Raw genomic sequence first — 18,729 nt, 5'->3', positions numbered from 1 at the left:
CCACAACATGAGGAACTGTATTAAAGGGTCGCAGCATTAGGAAGGTTGAGAACCACTGACATAAACCTTGATTAGACCTAGACCTCTATAGTTTTCCCAAGACAGCTGTATCAACATGCTTTCAGCCCATGCAGCATTCATTAGGATACAACGGTCATAATTACATACATACACTTAAGGCTCCATGAGGGCACTGCACGACATCTATGAGCATGACTATTAGCCTGCAAAGAAACAAGACAAAACAATGGAGTAGCTGAGAACCCTTGAAATTGCCTGAATCACTGAATATGCATTTGCATCTTCCTTAAGCAAGACTTCCGTGGCTGAGTCTCTACAACAGAGCTTGTCAAATGCAGCCACATGCACATCTCCTGCCCACCCATGCAGACTCCCATCAACACTTTGCAGGGAAATGCCATCAGCAGCAATACAATTATTAGACTGGGGATGGTTCGTCCAACTTTCTGGAATCTCTTCTCAAAGACTTCTTCCCAAGAACACTCAATTCTGATTTGTACATTCCAACACCCCCCCTCCCAACACACACACACACACCCCTGACCCATCACATGGAGCCCAAAACCACCCACACAGCAGAGGTTTCCAACCGTGTCTTCAATGGACAGAAGCCCTAAGACTAAATCACTCCTTCAGTCTACTAATTCACTGCTTGCACCCACAGAGCAGGGGAAGATTTTATCTATTTAAAATATTTTTGGCCACCTTTCTTCCTTGCGGAGCTCGAGGCGGCTTACAATATACACAAAGATCACATTCTTAAAAAACATAAACCCCAAATCGCAATTTAGGACCTTTTGAGTCAACCGCAGCCCTAAATGAAACCATCACTGCACCCAAGCACTCACCCAAGCACACCCTCCGTTCTTAGAAGAGCACATGAAATGGGCCATTGGTTATTCTGACAGCATCCTTCCTTTGCACAAATGTAATGCCTCTTAGAGCAGGGGTAGTCAACCTGTGGTCCTCCAGATGTTCATGGACCACAATTCCCACGAACCCCTGCCAGTGTTTGCTGTCCGGGACTCATGGGAATTGTGGTCCATGAACATCTGGAGGACCACAGGTTAACCACTCCTGTCTTAGAGTGAGGGAAGAACTATTTTCCTTTTAAAAGCCTGACACTGGAGACCAAACTAAGTTAGCAAATGGCAAGCCCTGTCTGTTGCCAGCAGTAAGGAGAAAACTAAGCTGTAAACGAGGCCTCCATCACTGTATGACCCACAACTTCGACTGGGATCTTACAGGTCTGTGTCTGGCTGCCTCGATCCCAATGAAGTCTGCATGCCAGTGGTTCTCAACCTTGGGGTCCCACACAGTGGCAGTGGCAGGGGGTGGCAGCAGCGGCCCACAGTGGTAGCAGGCGGTGGTGGCGGCTGGCGGTAGCAGCGGGCGGAGGCAAGCAGAGGTAGGCGGGGTGGGCAGAGGCAGGCGGAGCAGAGCGGAGGTGGCAAGAGCAGAGCGGAGGTTGGCGTGAGTGGCCAGAGGCGGCAGAAGTGGGCGGGAGTGGCTGGAGGCAGGCGGAGGTGAACAGGGACAGCCAGAGCCGAGCGGAGGTGAGTGTGGCTGGCCAGAGGCGTCCAGAACAAAGCGAAAGTGGGCGGGAACGACCGAAGGCAGGCAGAGGCGAGTGGAGGCGGCTGGAGCAGAGCAGAGGCAAGTGAAGATAAGTGGAGGCTGCCAGAGCCAAGTGAAGATAAGTGGAGGCTGCCAGAGCCAAGCGGAGGCATGTGGAGGTAAGTGGAGGCTGCCGGAGCTGAGCGGAGGCAGCCGGAGCCATGGCACTGGCCGCTTCCACGCGGCTTCTTGATTGTTGTGTACCCCCACACACCGCCCCACACAAGTGCATGCCGCCCCTATCGCGGCAGGGCAAAGGTTGAGAACCCTGCTGTAATCTTGCTGAGAAGTGGCAAACACAGTTCAATGCAACGGGAAATTCTGTAACATCCTGGGTGATTCAGCAGAGACTACCACGAGCTTTCCAGAGACTCGTAGAGATACACTTCACACACCCCATCGTCTCCACAGTGGCACTCATGCCAGTAGCTCACCAGCTCGACGTATAAAGGAATCCTAACACAGCTCCTGTTTTCTGGTAATTTGTCGAAAGGCAGGCAAAGAAAGGATAGGAGGAGAGGCCCACTTCGATGGCGATGAGCATAACCCAAAAGACTATAAAAAAGAAAAAAGAATGGGAAGGGAACATTGTTCGACTCTTTTCTTCAACACCTGCAGATACCTCTGTGATTCCCCAACTGGGGCCTACCATCTTAGATTGGACAGCTACTGTAGCTCACTGGGGTTGTACATTAATCTGAGTTTCTGTCCTCTCCTGTCATTACTGTATGTAAGGCCAATCTATCGTACACATACTTTTGGACTGACACAGCCTGTCGTTGACATTAGGTTAGAGAAAACCATCTTGGAAATAGGGATCCTTAGTCTAGAATTTAAGAACTGGAGATACCTGTTTTGTACAAATTGGAAAAATTATCACAGGTCAAAAGGTGTTGCTGCCCATTTTGAGTGACTGGTGGCTCAAAAGACGGTTGTTACCCATGAAACAGACTGAGCAGAGCAAGTCTGCTGTATATGTACCAGATGCAAGCTCTTTTCTGTTCTCCGGAGAAAGTCTTTTTATGTACATCATCCAATGTCTCTGTCTGAGTGTCTGTCTGGAGATTTGATCTCATGAAAGGAGGGAATCCAGGGCTGCATCCAGGGCTCCTGGTCATTTTTAAATATTGAAGTATATGCAAAATGGAGCCGCTGCAAACCTTGGCCCTGCCAGCAGGGGCTTGTGGGAATTGTAATCCATGGACATCTGGAGAGCCACAGTCTGGCCACCCCTGGAACAGATCATGACGCCATGGAGACTGAGCACAAAGCTGAAAGCCCTAACTTGTGGGACTTGGTGCTTACAGAGCATCTTGCTTAAAGTTTTCATACTTTCCAAAGCAGCCCTCCACAGGCACACTAGTGTAGAACCCAGTTGGGAACAGGTGGATTCACAGATTAATCAGAGAAGGAGAGCCTGTTCTGTGTTCTCGAATCATAGAGTTGGAAGGGACCTCCAGGGTCATCCAGTCCAATCCCTGCACAATGTAGGAACTCACAACTACCTGCCTACCCACAGTGACCCCAATTTCATGCCCAAATGATCCTCCCACCACCTCTCCAGAATCCAGCCTGGCCTGGATGAAATTCACCTACCATCCCACAGTGGCGATCAGCAATTCCCTGAGTATGCAAGGAAGAGCCACAAGAGACAAACACTGGCACATCCCCTCCTTCCTGCCCACCCACTCACAATCTGCTGAAGTTCATAAAATCAGCATTTCTGTCAGATTACCATCTAGCCTCTGCTTAAAAACTTCCAAAGGAGAATCACCACCTCCCAAGGAAGCCTATTCCACTGAGGAGCTGCTCTAACTGTAAGGAACTTCTTCTGGATATTTAGTCAAAAATTCTTTTGAATTAATTTCAACCCATTGGTTCTGGTCTGACCCTCTGGGGCAACAGAAAACAACTCTGCTCCATCTTCTCTATGACAGACCTTCAAGAATTTGAAGATGGTTATCATATCACCTCTTAGTCATCTTCTCTCTGGACTAAACAGACCAAGTTCCCTCAACCTTTTCTCATGCAACTTGGCCTCCAAGCCCCTCACCATCCTTGTTGCCCTCCTCTGGACATGCTCGAATTTCTCTACATCTTTCTTCAGTTGTGGTGCCCAAAACTGAACACAGTACTCCAAGTGAGATCTTACCAGAGCAGAGATCTGGACACTATACTTCTTTTAATACAGCCCAAAATCCAGTTTGTCTTCTTAGCTACCAAGTCACACTGCTGACTCAGGTTTCGTGTATGGCCTACTAAAACGCCCTTGTCCCCATTGGCTTCTTGAGCCATGTTTTTTACCTCTGGCCACGCGAGGCATTTCCGGTTGGGGGAAGTCTTGTCCAAACAGGAACATGAGTTTATCAGCTGTTGCTCCAAATGCAAAACCGTACGACCATCGATTGTGGAACATCGAAACAAAATCAAATGGTCTGCAAAGAGGGAAAAAAGAAGAAGGAACATTAAGAATCTGAAAAGCACCAGGGATTCATTATGGAAATTTGTTCCTTTTACTCTGGAATGATGGGAACAATTACTGGAACCTAACAAAGTAATCCAACAAAGGGCTTTTCTGTATTCTTATTTTCCTTGTTGGTGTGTTTCTGTTGTTTGAGGAGTAGAGATCCTAGCCTCTAGGTGGGATCTGGGGAACCCCTGGAATTACAGATAATCTTCAGCTTACAAAGATCAGATCACCAGGAGAACATGGCTGCTTTGGAGGGTGGGTTCTAAGGCATGTTACCTCACTGAGGTCCCTGTCTCCCAGGCTCCACCTCCAAATTGTGAGCAGTTTCCCAATCTGCAGCCAACAGAAACAGCCTCCTGCCCTCCTCCAAGTGACAACCTTTTAAATACTTAAAGAGGGCTATCATGTCCCCTCTCAACCTCCTTTTCTCCAGGCTGAACATTCCCAAGTCCCTCAACCTATCTTCATAGGACTTGGTCCCTTGGCCCCAGATCATCCTCATCGCTCTCCTCTGAACCCTTTCAATTTTATCTACGTCCTTCTTGAAGTGAGGCCTCCAGAACTGCACACAGTACTCCAGGTGTGGTCTGACCCGTACTGTATACAATGGGACTATGACATCTTGTGAAAGAGTATCTCTTTCTGGAAGTACAGATCCATTGTAACCCTTTTAGCTGGTCATGGTGTTGTGGATGCCCCATTCAAAAAGTGAATAGCACGTAAAATTACTTCTATTTAAAGGTGGGGTTGAGAACTGGGACTTTAATACAAAATAGTGTGAATACTACATCATACTGAGCACTCCCACAGTCAGGGTGAAAACAGAAGGGAAATTCTTTAGAGTCAAACACCCATGCCAAGACATGGACAGTTTCCTGCCAAATGCCTTTCTCCATCACCAGGATCTTTTCTCCTCATGAGTTTCTTCTTTTCGACATTTTCTACACCCTCAGGAAGAAAATGCCTCAGGTTCTTCTCTCCTTGCTTCTCCATCTTGGCATCCCCCCACCCACCTTCTTCTCTTGGTCCATTGCCAGGCAACCAGGCCACTCTGCCTTTCTGTAAAAATCCCCCCTCATAGAGGGCCGTGTTTCCAGACCAAGGCTTGATCAGACTAGACTGATGAAAACATGTCACAAACTTTTAAAAACAAATATTTTTACAAGGCCTAAACTACCTTAATGGGTGTTGTTACTCATAGGATTAAGGGGAAGGGGAACCTCACCAGGTAGAGGTAGGGAACTTTCCCAGGTTCCAGGGCAAGTGTGAGTGGAGCTTCAAAGGTCATCCTTCACACCAGCTTCACACTTATTGTGGGAATAAAATGGGAATAGTATGATATACTGGACGTGGTTAAACAAGAAATGACAAGACTGAAAATCGACATTTTAGGAATCAGTGAACTAAAATGGACAGGAATGGGTGAATTTAATTCAGATGACCATCAGGTATACTACTGTGGACAAGAATCTCGCAGAAGAAATGGAGTAGCCTTCATAATCAATAAGAGAGTAGGAAAAGCAGTCTTGGGATACAATCCCCAAAATGACAGAATGATCTCAGTTCGAATCCAAGGCAAACCATTCAACATCACAGTGATCCAGGTCTATGCCCCAACCACTGCTGCTGAAGAGGATGAAGTTGATCAGTTCTATGAAGCCTTACAACACCTTATAGAAGCGACACCAAAAAATGATGTGCTTATCATCATGGGGGATTGGAATGCTAAAGTAGGAAGCCAAAAGATAACCGGGATAACAGGCAAGTTTGGCCTTGGAGTACAAAATGGAGCAGGGCACAGGCTGGTAGAATTTTGTCAAGAGAATACAATGGTCATAGCAAACACTCTTTTCCAACAACCCAAGAGACGACTCTACACATGGACATCACCAGACGGTCAACACAGAAATCAGATTGACTATGTGCTCTGCAGCCAAAGATGGAAAAGTTCTATCCAGTCAATAAAAACAAGACCAGGAGCTGATTGTGGTTCAGATCATGAGCTTCTTGTTGCAAAATTTAGGCTTAAATTGAAGAAAGTAGGGAAAACCACTAGGCCACTCAGGTATGAACTAAATCATATCCCCAACGAATACACAGTAGAGGTGACAAATAGATTTAAGGAATTAGATCTGATAGACAGAGTGCCTGAAGAACTATGGACGGAGGTTCGCGACATTGTACAAGAGGTAGCAACTAAAACCATCCCAAAGAAAAAGAAATGCAAGAAATCAAAATGGCTGTCTGAGGAAGCTTTACAAATAGCTAAGGAGAGAAGGGAAGTGAAAGGCAAGGGAGAAAGAGAAAGATACACCCAATTGAATGCAGAATTCCAGAGAAAAGCTAGAATAGATAAGAATGCCTTCTTAAATGAACAGTGCAAACAAATAGAAGAAAACAATAGAATGGGGAAAACCAGAGATCTTTTCAAGAAAATTGGAGATATGAAGAGAACGTTTCATGCAAAGATGGGTATGATAAGGGACCAAAATGGTAGGGACCTCACAGAAGCAGAAGAGATTAAACAAAGGTGGCAAAACTATACAGAAGAACTATACAAGAGCGAGCTTAACATCCCTGATGACCACAATGGGGTAGTTACTGACCTGGAGCCAGACATCCTGGAATGTGAAGTCAAATGGGCCTTAGGAAGTCTGAGCAACAATAAAGCTAGTGGTGGTGACAGCATTCCAGTTGAACTATTCAAAAGCTTAAAGGACGATGCAGTAAAAATGCTACACTCAATATGCCAGCAAATTTGGAAAACTCAACAATGGCCACAGGATTGGAAAAGGTCAGTTTACATTCCAATCCCAAAGAAGGGCAATGCCAAAGAATGTTCAAACTACCGCACCATTGCACTAATTTCTCATGCTAGCAAAGTTATGCTCAAAATCCTACAAGCTAGGCTCCAGCAATATGTGGACCGAGAACTTCCAGAAGTACAGGCAGGATTTCGAAGAGGCAGAGGAACTAGAGATCAAACTGCCAACATACGCTGGATCATGGAGAAAGCTAGGGAGTACCAGAAGAACGTCTACTTCTGCTTTATTGACTATGCTAAAGCCTTTGATTGTGTGGAGCACAACAAATTGTGACAAGTTCTTAAAGAGATGGGAATACCAGAGCATCTTATTTGTCTCTTGAGAAATTTATATGCAGGTCAAGAAGCAACAGTGAGAACTGAACATGGAATCACTAACTGGTTCAAAATTGAGAAAGGAGTTCGGCAAGGCTGTATACTGTCGCCTTGCCTATTTAACTTGTATGCAGAGCACATCATGAGAAATGCGGGATTAGAGGAGTCACAAATTGGGATCAAGATTGCAGGGAGAAACATCAACAACCTCAGATATGCAGACGATACCACTCTAATGGCAGAAAGTGAAGAGGAACTAAAGAGCCTGTTGATGCGGGTGAAGGAGGAGAGTGCAAAAGTTGGCTTGAAACTCAACATCAGGAAAACAAAGATCATGGCATCCGGCCCTCTCAATTCATGGCAAATAGATGGAGAAGAAATGGAGATAGTGACAGATTTTATTTTCCTGGGCTCCAAGATCACTGCAGATGGGGACTGCAGCAAAGAAATTAAAAGACGCTTGCTCCTGGGGAGGAAAGCTATGGCAAATCTAGACAGCATCATAAAAAGCAGAGACATCACCCTGCCAACAAAAGTGCGTTTAGTCAAGGCTATGGTCTTCCCAGTTGCAATGTATGGCTGCGAAAGTTGGACCATAAGGAAGGCCGAGCGTCAAAGAATTGAGGCTTTTGAACTCTGGTGCTGGAGAAGACTCTTGCGAGTCCCTTGGACTGCAAGGCGAACAAACCGGTCAGTCCTAGAGGAGATCAGCCCTGACTGCTCTTTAGAAGGCCAGATCCTGAAGATGAAACTCAAATACTTTGGCCACCTTATGAGAAGGAAGGACTCCCTGGAGAAGAGCCTAATGCTGGGAGCGATTGAGGGCAAAAGAAGAAGGGGACGACAGAGAATGAGGTGGTTGGATGGAGTCACTGAAGCAGTCGGTGCAAACCTAAATGGACTCCGGGGAATGGTAGAGGACAGGAAGGCCTGGAGGATCATTGTCCATGGGGTCGCGATGGGTCGGACACGACTTCGCACATAACAATAACAAGTATGATATAAGCTACTTTGGATCCCCATTAGGAAGGAACAGAGGGTATAAATGAAGTAAATATCTAATTTTGTTTTGCTGTGGAATAACTAAAAAGATAAATGAAGATGAAGTCACGTGAATTTTTTCCACTTCTCTGATACTGGAGGGAGCGATTCCCCATTGAACCCCACCAGCAGCGACACCTGTCAAGATTTCAGACTTGTAAATAAAAGCACCTCTGTGTTGCAAGAAGGCTGTTTTATTCAAGCTGTTCTCTAAGGACGTTCATAGACGAATCTAGCGCCCACAAGTCAAACCGATACGCTTATTCCCTCAGTTTTCCCGCCCTTCCAAAACCGTTAGTTTCCCACAAGCAAGCCATACTATCTATGGGTCTAGTTGTAGAGTCCAAGAACAGCGCCAAGGGAGATAACTGGGCAGCGGGCAATAACCTTGAGGTGCATGCCTAAATCTAAAAAGCAACATGATTACTGAGAAAGAACAAAATGGTTACAGAGAACAAAATGGTTAGAGAACAAAATGGTTACAGAGAAGGTCAGAGCAAGCTGTTACAATCATGGCAGAAACCAGAGGATTCTGACAACACGCAAACACTCTGAGAACAAAGGCAGAAAGACACAGTGAAAGAGTCAATTCAGTTTCCTAGAAGGGACATCATTCACTCTCCTACCCCCACATCTACTGAACTATCAGATTTGACCTGCCTGCGGGATCTACAAGAGATGAAAGGGAATGAAGACATGTGCCCTTTGGATTTCCAGAGTTGAAGGGAGACATTGTCACTGACTCCCACCCCCACTCCCCCTTGCTGTTTATATTTAGATAGTTAGATGCTTGTTTCCCCAGCACTGAGATCTCACTATTATGTGGCCTTTATAAAACATCTCCTGCTTCCCTTGAAGGAAACAAAGTTTAGTCCTTGGAGACCTTCAAGTTGCCTTCCTCCGTGAGTGAATCAGCGGTCTGGTACGGAGCTGGAAAATGTGGTTTTAATTTAAAAGTGTGTTTGTGTTTTTTCAGAGAGTCTCCCCTTTCCCTGGAAGAAATATTCTCCTGCCTTTGAGCTCTCCATTTAAACGGCTCAGAAAAATAGATAGGTTTGCGTTTTTTTCCCCTTTCTGAAACGTGGAGCCTTTCTGAGAAACAAAAAGCATTTTTATTCCTGCTTGAATACTTTTTCAAGCAGGAAAAATACTTTTTCACTATTTTTGAATACTTTTGAATACTTCTTGAATACTTGTTTCAATATTTTTATTCCTGTTTGAATACTTGTAGAAAAGCAAGATTAAGCTAAAAAGAAAAGAAAAAAAGATTATTTTCTCTTTTGTTTCATTCCTGTGTTTTGTTTTTGCAGTTTTGCACATATATCTTGAAACTTTTCCTGCGCTGCCAGAGCAGTAAGAAAGGCTGAAGGGAGTTCTGCTTCTCTCTGATCAAAAGAGGCTGAAACATGAATTGTGGTGATGAGACGATTTAGGTTTTTCACAGCTCAGCTCACAACAGTGGTCCAACAAACAAACTTGGTAAAAAAAAAAACCCATATCATTAATCAGCCCCAAGGCAACAGAAGGGAACCTATGTAGACACTTGTTGAAGCAGAGACCACGAAGATAGAAACTATTCTTTCTTTTATTTTATTTATTAAATTTATATCCCACCACCCAAGGCAAGCCGTCTCCTGGCGAGTCACATAGTTAAAACCCACATAAAACATAAAAAATACAATATCCCATTAAAAACCCCTTACATTACAACAAACATGGTGGTGAAAATCTAAGACCCTCCCTCCCCGAATGGAATGACTGCATCACGGCACGCCAGAAGGCCTGCATTAGCCGACAGCCACAAGTGTGATAGTCTGCAAATAAGGTGGCAATATCTTCCAGGGGGCTCTTGATCTGTATTAATTTGGCTACAAAATCAGTAAGAATGCTCTGAAAACTTAAGGAGGCACAAAGTGATTTTGCACATGTAGAATGCGACCATGGAGACATGAATGCCAATATCACTGGTTCCCACCCCTGGTGCTAGTTCCAGATGGCACAGAGCATAGACATGTGCATAGATCCCCTACACTTAGTAGTCTCTAATTTTGTAATTCAGTGTTACTGCTCTGTTTGCTGTGTGTCTTATCCCCATCTTTATTGCACGGTCCTCCCGTTTTGCAATCTGCCTCAAGACTCGTTTTCCTTCACTTACACTCCACGTATCTTCATTCATTTATTCCACTCAAAGGTCAGCCAACACAGATGTAAAAGCACACGCTAAACACAGATGAAAACATGCAAAAACATTTCATAATGCATAACCTCATTAAAGGTTAGTTCCAGGAACACAAGGAGGTTCAATTAAAGAATTGAAGCTTCTGCTTTTTTACTAACCAAGCCAAATTGCAAACAAATTGCAAACCACCTTAAGGGTGGATTCTTTAAGGCGATCTCTGCAGAGATGAGATGTAACAAAATTGTCAAATTTCGGTCAAATTATGTGCAGTGAACAAACATCCTTATACAACGACCTGGGGAATAACATGCAGGCAAGTGTCCCAGCTGTGTTCAGCAGGCTAAAACCACAAGCACCGACAATAGGGAATACCTAAGTATTTCCCTTGCAGCAGAAATGATGGTGAAGAGATAGGCCAAAGCAAAGACACTGTGGAATTTAGAAAATTCTATGGCATGGCGATAATTTGCTGGAACAAAGTTATGGCCGAATAAGAGTGGCTCTCTCAGCTTGCAGGGCTCTATCTCAGATGCATTGTTGGACGGTTTCTTGAGCTCTCAAAAGCCCAAGATGGCATGAAGCTCCTGGAGTAAACCCATAGAATTGTAATTTCTCAATGGCTTCCACTCATCAACATTTTTAATTATCTAAAAGAATTAAAGGGTTAATGCAAGAGGATTAAAGTTCAATTGAAGACAGAAGTGTGCCACTTGGTGCTAATTGCGTGCCTCAAGAGCCCCCAACCCTGATTCTATTTCAGGAAAGGCACTGGAAATGTAGCAAGGTTATAACTAGAGATTTAGAATAAAATTGTGTTTCCAAGAGACAGAAGTCCTTACAAGAGATGAGGGATCATCCTGTCCTGAAATACCTTAATAACATAAAGTTAGCACCTGCCAACTGGCGTTAGAAGGCAGCCAGGGTCAGGTGGGGCTTCTGTCAGTGGAGATGTGATTGGCTGTGCAGTTTTTCTAAAATGTTGCTTTGGCAGAGGATGCCACCACAGCACAAGGATATCTACTGTGCGACTGGAGGCCATCTGTGGCGGCCATTTTGTTGTAACCATTTTGTGTCTGCACCCATCATACTACATCAGAATTCCAGAAGTACCCATGGTCTATAAATGAAGCATGAAAGTAAATAAATAATCATGGTAGCTCCACTGACAGCTCTAGTCCTGAATTTGTCTAATTCTTTAAAAAAAACATATCACATGTTGCTGTACTGTATTATAATGATTTTAATGTAAATATGAATTGTATTGTAATAATTTTATCAACGATGATTTGTCCCTTGTTGTTTTTAACCCTGAAAGCTGCCCTAAGCCTTTGAGGAAGGCTGGCCTATAAGTAGAATAAATAATAATAATTAATAATAACATTAATAAACCATTCCATCATTTTAGTTTGCATTATGTGAAGAAGTTTGCACCTCCGACAGTTCCCATGAGCTTTTGTGCACATCCCTGGACCGGCGCAGATCAGAGAAGCAGCTGCGGTCAGTCTGTATCCATGTACTGCCTAATCTTGTTCTGTTCTTCCTACAAACACGGAGACTGAGATGAGGCCCGCATCTACAAAAACATTCCCCACCCGAGCACAAGAACTGACTTTAGAGAGGAAAGCCAAGAAGAGCCTCGTCAGAGCTGACAGCAGAAGAGGCTGAGCTATGAACGGAGAACCACCCAGTTCATATTTTGATCCTGCCACCAACTCAGTAGGTGGTCTTAGAGAAGGAGAGCGTAAGCCGCTTGGAGACCTTTTAAAGTAGAGGAAAGCAGGCTATAAAAACCCACTCCCTTTCTTCAAATTCCCAGCAGCAGTCATGCACACAGAATTGTTCCAAAGCAAGCTGACTCAGGTGCACTGAAGTACGTAATATGCACAAGCAGCGGCCCTGGGGATTTCAAGCAGCAAAGGCTAATAATCTCAGTCTTGTGAAACAACTTGGGGAAGTAGGGTGCAGCGGATGTAAGGGGAGAGCCATTCAAACAGTTCCCCCACCCTCAGCACAATGCCAATGCAACACCAGCAGCCAAAAGAGCTGTCCTTTCTATGCTGTCCCTGACCCCCAACTTCACTACCTCCAGCGTCTTGCACCGGCACTGTTCCCAAAAAGAGTGTCTCCAAGGCAACAGGCCTGGAGGTCTAGGCAGATCAGCTACAACAGAGCATTCTAGAATGGCGCCATCTTGCCCAAGAAGCTGCTGTACTCTGCTTGAGTGCTCTCACATGCAACACCCACATTCACCTCGAGCTTAGAGGTTCCTCTTTTCCTGCAGCTGCAGCAACAGGTTGATCAAGCAAGGCAGGGAGAGCAGCGACTTGGATCTTTCTGCCCAAGATGATCAACAGGATGCAGCCACCAGACTGATCCTGCATTGAGCAGAGGGTTGGCCTAGACGGCCTCTATGGCCCCCTCCAACTCTATGACCTAGGTTGGCCTAGAGAAGACCTATAGAAAGGAGAGGGTTGAGGTATTGGCATTCTGGAAGATCAATTGTTATTCAAGGAGTCCGTGACATGTCTTTCCTTCCACAATGATAAAATTCCTTGTCATACAACTGTACAAAATTCAGGAGCGACCATTGGGTCTCTCTCTGTAAAGTGCCTTTTTTTGCCTGTTTAGAGAAATGAAATTTGCCTCAGATTAAAGATATTTGCAGGTGTCTACCTCAAGCAGAGGACTTGTCAGCTGTTCATGACAATGCCGTTGGAGGATGGCCAACCCACCTGCAGCTAGAGAACTGGCGGGGGAGAGAGATGTAGGGTAGATAATGGCAGAATGCCAGTGCTAACTGCCAGTCAGGAACCTGAGTTCACCCTGCCTCATTTAGATGCTAAAAATCACACCCAGTTTTAAAACCCAACCCTCAGAGGGGCAAGGACCAAGCATGATAATCCTTAAAATCTAATCTGGATGGGTCTGATTGAGCAGAGATCATTAGGCCTGATAAGAATCTAGATCAGCCTTTCTCAATGGTATTACCATTGAGGAAGCCCTGAAACATTCTTCAGGCTTCAAGAAACACCAGGGGGCTTTTTGCACGCCTTCAAAATAGCACAATGGTTGCCAATTGAAAACGCTACTGATTTGCTGTTTTGCACAACGTCGTCGACAATCTGCCACACACCTGAAACCAATCTGCAAAAAGCGCTTCCTTGTAGCGCTTTCAGGGAAATCCCCAAAAGTGGATTCACCCTCCGGAAAGCGATACAGTCCTGCAACCAATCTGCAACACTAGCGAAAAAGACCTGTGCGTTAACATTGTTGCGGTTTCTACAAAGTCCCTCCCCCTGGCTCTCTTCTCTGATCTTCCAGCGAAGCGATCGCCATTTTTTTTTTCTCCGAGTGAGCGGGGATAAACGCACCAGCGAGCCTCTTTCAGTTTAGAGGCTTCCCCGGCTTCAGTCCCTCCCCTTTAGTCACTAAGCACAAACCACAGAAAAGCACGTTTGCTGAAATAAAGTCCCTTTATTTTTTACACATTCATTCAGCAGAAAATCGGGCCCGTGAGAGGGGGGGGGTTTCACTCGGAGGAAGCATGGCAACGATCAAACGATCAAACGACAGCTCAAACACACCAGGCAGCTGGATGGGTCTCTCCGTTGCAACGAATCTACCCAGATTCGTTGCTATGGGTCTGTTTTTTTTTTTTTAAAAAAACCTTTCTTAAAGGGAAAGGGGCTGTTTGGGAGCATGCTAACGGCTGCCCATTGGCTGCTTGACGGCCAGGGGCAGGACGAGCTTGGCAATAGCGCTTCCTTTCTAGCGATTTCTGCCGAGACCGGAAGCCTGTGGGAAACGCTACAAAACGCAACTGGATTCCACTACAAAGGCAGGTATGCATAACGACGAATTCCACTACTTTAAATGGCGATTTTTCATTCAGTGACCAATTTGCAACAAAGATCCCGGTGCGTAAAGCCCCCAGAAGTTGTGCAATGATGCACCACCACCCCCAGGCCCACCATTGGCCACTTGGGGAGGGGGCAAGAGTTGACATGACGATATATAGTCATACTACCTAATAATTTTTCTTTACAAATTTTAAAAATACATAAAAAATGAATTAACTTCCACTCATTCAGGAAACCCTTCAAGAGCCACCAAGAAACCCTGGCTGAGAAAGCGTGATCTAGATGCAGAGTAGACAATAATAATTGGGTGTGGCAGGATGCCAGTATAAAGCCAGCTGGCTGAGGGAGCTGGTTTGGTCAAGGAGTCGAGTGTCTGGGCACGCCACCACATCGGAGAATCCTGCCAAGAAGGAGAGCTGCAGAAGCCCTCCAGCTGCAGAGAAGACAGGCAAGGACTTAGCCTCCTCTGCTTTAGGGAGTAAAGGGGCTCCTGACAGGCTGCACAGGAAGACAGCAACCCCTTGCTTGATACGGGTTACGGTATTTATGCTATGCTAATACTTGTAATCCACCCACCAACTGGAGCTAACTGAAAGTCCAGGATATCTTTGTTCACCATCCCGCACACACTGGATAATGCACTTTCAGTGTGCTTTTGCAGCTGAATTTTCCTGTGCAGAACAGGAAAATCTACTTTGAAAGTGCATTGAAAGCACATTATCTAGCGTGTGCAAAATGGGCCCTGCTAATTGAGGTGAATTTATGCTCCTGTGCTATTCTTGCCTGCCTAATACAGGAGAAGATTCCCCCTTTTCCATTGAGTGCCTAGTTGTAGCCAGATCCAATAAAGAACCTGGCCAGAATTTTTGGCAAAATAGTTGACAACCTCCACATAGTCTAAGCCACATTTTAAAAAATAGATATAGATAAGCTTCTACTCAAGAAGGAAATGGAATACATTTTGATTTTCAATACCCTCATGCCTTCAGGTTTGAATAACAGAACTGAATTCTCTTTTAACTGTAAGGACCCTTTGTTTCAAGAAAAACACCCAGCAGATATTGCTCACAGCCCTTGTAAATGTTTCCAGTTGTAGATCAGCATTTAAGTGGGCTGCACTGCAGGGACTCAATGCCTAGGGGGAAGAGAAACCCAGTCTCTTGTTCAACTCTATTGGCGCAGTAAGAGATACTTTTTATGTGATATACAACAGTTAATTGTACACAGACATAGGTTGTTGTTCTGATCTTGTTTACTGTCTTTCGTTTTTAACAGAGATTAAATGTTTTCTGAAGAAAGGGTTATATTTCCAGAAAATAGCTTTAAACGGTAGCTATTCAAGCCTATTCTGGAAATCAAGATCCCCCCCGCCCCTGGGTTAATCATGGTGGACTGAGATCAATCCCCTGACCACTCTTGGGGGTGATGGTTGGGGGGGGTGGAGTTTGGTTGTGATTTCTTCCGTTGCGATAACAACAACAACAACAACAACAACAATAATAATAAAGGTTTCACCAGTCTGAAGAACACACTTTAAGTTGATTTTGTAAGGACTTTTGTGTCCAAATAAATTACATTATAATCAACATTCTTTCCTATCTTTTGCTCCTCACAGGATTTTCTCAACCTCCAAGCAGTGGCTAGAGATCTCCTGGGATTACAACTGATCTCCAGGTAACAGAGATCAGTTCCCATGGAGAAAACACCTGCTTTGGAAGATGGATTTTACAGCAATGAAGTCCCTCTCCTCTCTAAGCTCTGCCCTCCTCAGGATCCACACCCAAAATCTCCAGGTACTTCCCAACCTGAAACTGGCAAGCCTTAGAAAGAAAAGCTGCCTTTTTCACACATTAAATCCCCCTTGCTGGACCAGTCTTTTGGGCAAAAGGATTAAAGGAACCATACAGACTTCTCAACTCACATTACGACCCCACAACGTCCATAGAGTTTGTTCAGTTTTCCATCGATGCTCCATCTTCTTAATCGCCTTTCAAGGCAGGACAGCACTATAATGATGATGACCTACAAATCGGGAGAAAAGCCACGGAGGTTAGTGCGGGCAGTGATGAATCTTCAGAAACTAATGCAGGATAATGGGCATCAGATCTGCAAAAGCTCTACTAGCCCACGAGGAATCAAGAAGCTAGAAAGTGCTCTCAAAGGTACGGCCTTGACTCTCCATAACAGAAGAGTGTTAGCCTACTTATATTTTCAAATGATTAACAAGAACAGACTCGTTTTGCCACTCTGGCAGAGTCCAAGTGGACTTGGATAATGGAGACTCTTAAACTTTTGATCTTTAATTAAGCCACTGGACAGATTCTTTCTCTCAAAGGTATATCCGGCAGAATATATGTATACCAGATTGTCCATCTATTTCAAATGAAATGCTAAACTAGAACTCTTCAAAAAGATTAAATACTAGAGGCCGCCCTGGCTTAAACAGAGACTTGAGTTTCCTTAGTGAGTGTAATCTCTAATAGCTCTACAAGGGCTACTTTTTAGAAATCTTAACTGGCTGTTTTGGTTTGCCCTTGTCTGTCTCTGTGTAGCAACTTCCTTGGTGGTCTCCCATCCAAATACTAGCCAGGGCCACCCTTCCAAAATCTGAGACTGAGCCAGTCAGAACAGCTTTATCAGTACTGTGGTGAGCCCAAGGTCACCCAGCTGGCTGCACGTGGGGGAGGAGCGGGGAATCAAACCCGGCTCTCCAGATTAGAAGTCCGCACTCCTAACCACAACACCATGCTGGCTCTCCAGATGACCCTGAAGATCTCTTCCAACTCTATGATTCTACTAGGGTCATAGCCCATTGTATTCAGGAACACAATGGGTGCTAGATTGAGGGGGGGAGAACTGTATTAAAGGATCGTGGCATTAAGAAGGTTGAGAACCACTGGCTTATAGGAACAAGATGGCAATTTCCTTCTCACTCCCCACTTCAGATTCCCTACAAACTTTGCTCCCATGCCTTTCCTGAGGCTCCAGGGACCCTTAAAAACAAAAATCTGGGAAGGAGAACGCACAGGCTTCAGCAGAAGAGGAAGACCACACCACAAAATCTGCAGAAGGCTGGGTAAAAACCACCAATCAGAGAAGACCAAGCAGTCAACAATGGCCAGGGGTTTTCGATCTACTTACAGATGGGACAAGCGAGTAATGCAGGTACTGCTCCATGTCTATTAAACTGTGGCAGGTGAAGTTGGCCAAGTTGTCATCCTCACTGCTTATAAAACAAAGATAAACAGAGTTAGAAGTATATACAGATTTCAATACCCCCAAAAAACGTATCTTCTTATAACCCAACATCGCTGAAGACCAGTGCAGATGCAATAGGGATATTTGTGACTGGACCACCCCATGCTGTAAAGCAGGGGTAGTCAAACTGCAGCCCTCCAGATATCCATGGACTACAATTCCCATGATCACCTGCCAGCGTTCTCTGGCAGGGGCTCATGGGAATTGTAGTCCATGGACGTCTGGAAGGCCGCAGTTTGACTACCCCTGTCGTAAAGCAACAGCACTAGCGAAAGGAGGTTTAAGCCTCTCCCCTGCCCTCTTTTTACAACAAGGGGTGTACCACTGGATCAGACCAGTGACTCATCTAGTCCTGCATCCTGTTTTCTATAATGGTCAACCAGAGGAGGGCAAACAGACAAGGCACAGGACCTTTCCTCTGATGTTGCCTTCTCACATTGGGATGAAGAAGCTGACTGCTTCTAAATATAGAACACCTAGATTTGAACACCTTGGAGACCAATCATATTTTTGGGGTATGCGCTCTCGAGCCTGAGGGGTTCATTTTTCTGAATAACAGGGAGAGAAGATTTTTATCCCTCCATAGATACTAATTTTCTGTCCTTAAGCATTTCTTCTCTGCTCTAAGCAAGCTGATTACAATGTATGTTGTACCAATGCATCCTGAGTTCTGTCTCTGCAGCACCCTTGCCACTTTCTGACTGGTATCCATGGGCTTTCAGAAGCTAATTGACATGGGTCAGCCAGGTCTCAGCAATGTTGAGGACTCCTCAGAGGATGAAGGGGCCAGGCCAGAGGCAGCAGAAGTCAACAAACAAGAGGAGCTGCAAACATGCAAGACTTACAGCCAAGAGTTTGCACAGAGTCACTTCCACACACACACACCTAGCTCTGATTCAGCAGATGAAAGCCAGCTGCCTGTCTCCAGCCCTTCAGGATCACTTGCACCATCAGAGAGGTGATGATGCAGGTTGAAAGCCCAGCTATAGGCTAAGAGGAGAAGCACCTGCCTCATGGCTACCTGCTGAAAGTGACGATGAGTTGTTGCAGGACTGAGCAGCTGCTGTTTAACTATAAAACCTCTAGAGGGCTGTTGCTGTGGGGTATATGGATGCATTGTACATTATATGTTGATACCTCTTTG

The 18,729-nt window shown here is 45.0% G+C and overlaps 1 protein-coding gene across 2 annotated transcripts in view; it reads right to left on the bottom strand.

Annotated features, from left to right (window-relative positions):
• Nucleotides 1-18,729, bottom strand: part of LOC143841343 (stimulated by retinoic acid gene 6 protein-like) — a 57,793-nt gene that overhangs the window by 20,514 nt on the left and 18,550 nt on the right. Inside the window, exons 2-6 of one of the 2 annotated variants that reach the window (XM_077345519.1) lie at nucleotides 17,469-17,553; nucleotides 16,249-16,349; nucleotides 3,943-4,073; nucleotides 2,073-2,193; nucleotides 173-224 (exon numbers count right to left, since the gene is read on the bottom strand). In XM_077345519.1, the coding sequence (XP_077201634.1) occupies nucleotides 173-224; nucleotides 2,073-2,193; nucleotides 3,943-4,073; nucleotides 16,249-16,349; nucleotides 17,469-17,553 (490 nt within the window). The remainder of the gene's footprint in view (nucleotides 1-172; nucleotides 225-2,072; nucleotides 2,194-3,942; nucleotides 4,074-16,248; nucleotides 16,350-17,468; nucleotides 17,554-18,729) is intronic. The other variant, XM_077345520.1, reaches the window with a different exon arrangement.

The sequence above is a fragment of the Paroedura picta genome, chromosome 7, assembly GCF_049243985.1.
Source record: "Paroedura picta isolate Pp20150507F chromosome 7, Ppicta_v3.0, whole genome shotgun sequence".
NCBI classification, from domain to species: Eukaryota; Metazoa; Chordata; class Lepidosauria; order Squamata; family Gekkonidae; genus Paroedura; species Paroedura picta.
The sequence above is the reverse complement of the archived record's forward strand: the minus strand, read 5'-3'. Positions and strand labels throughout refer to the sequence as shown.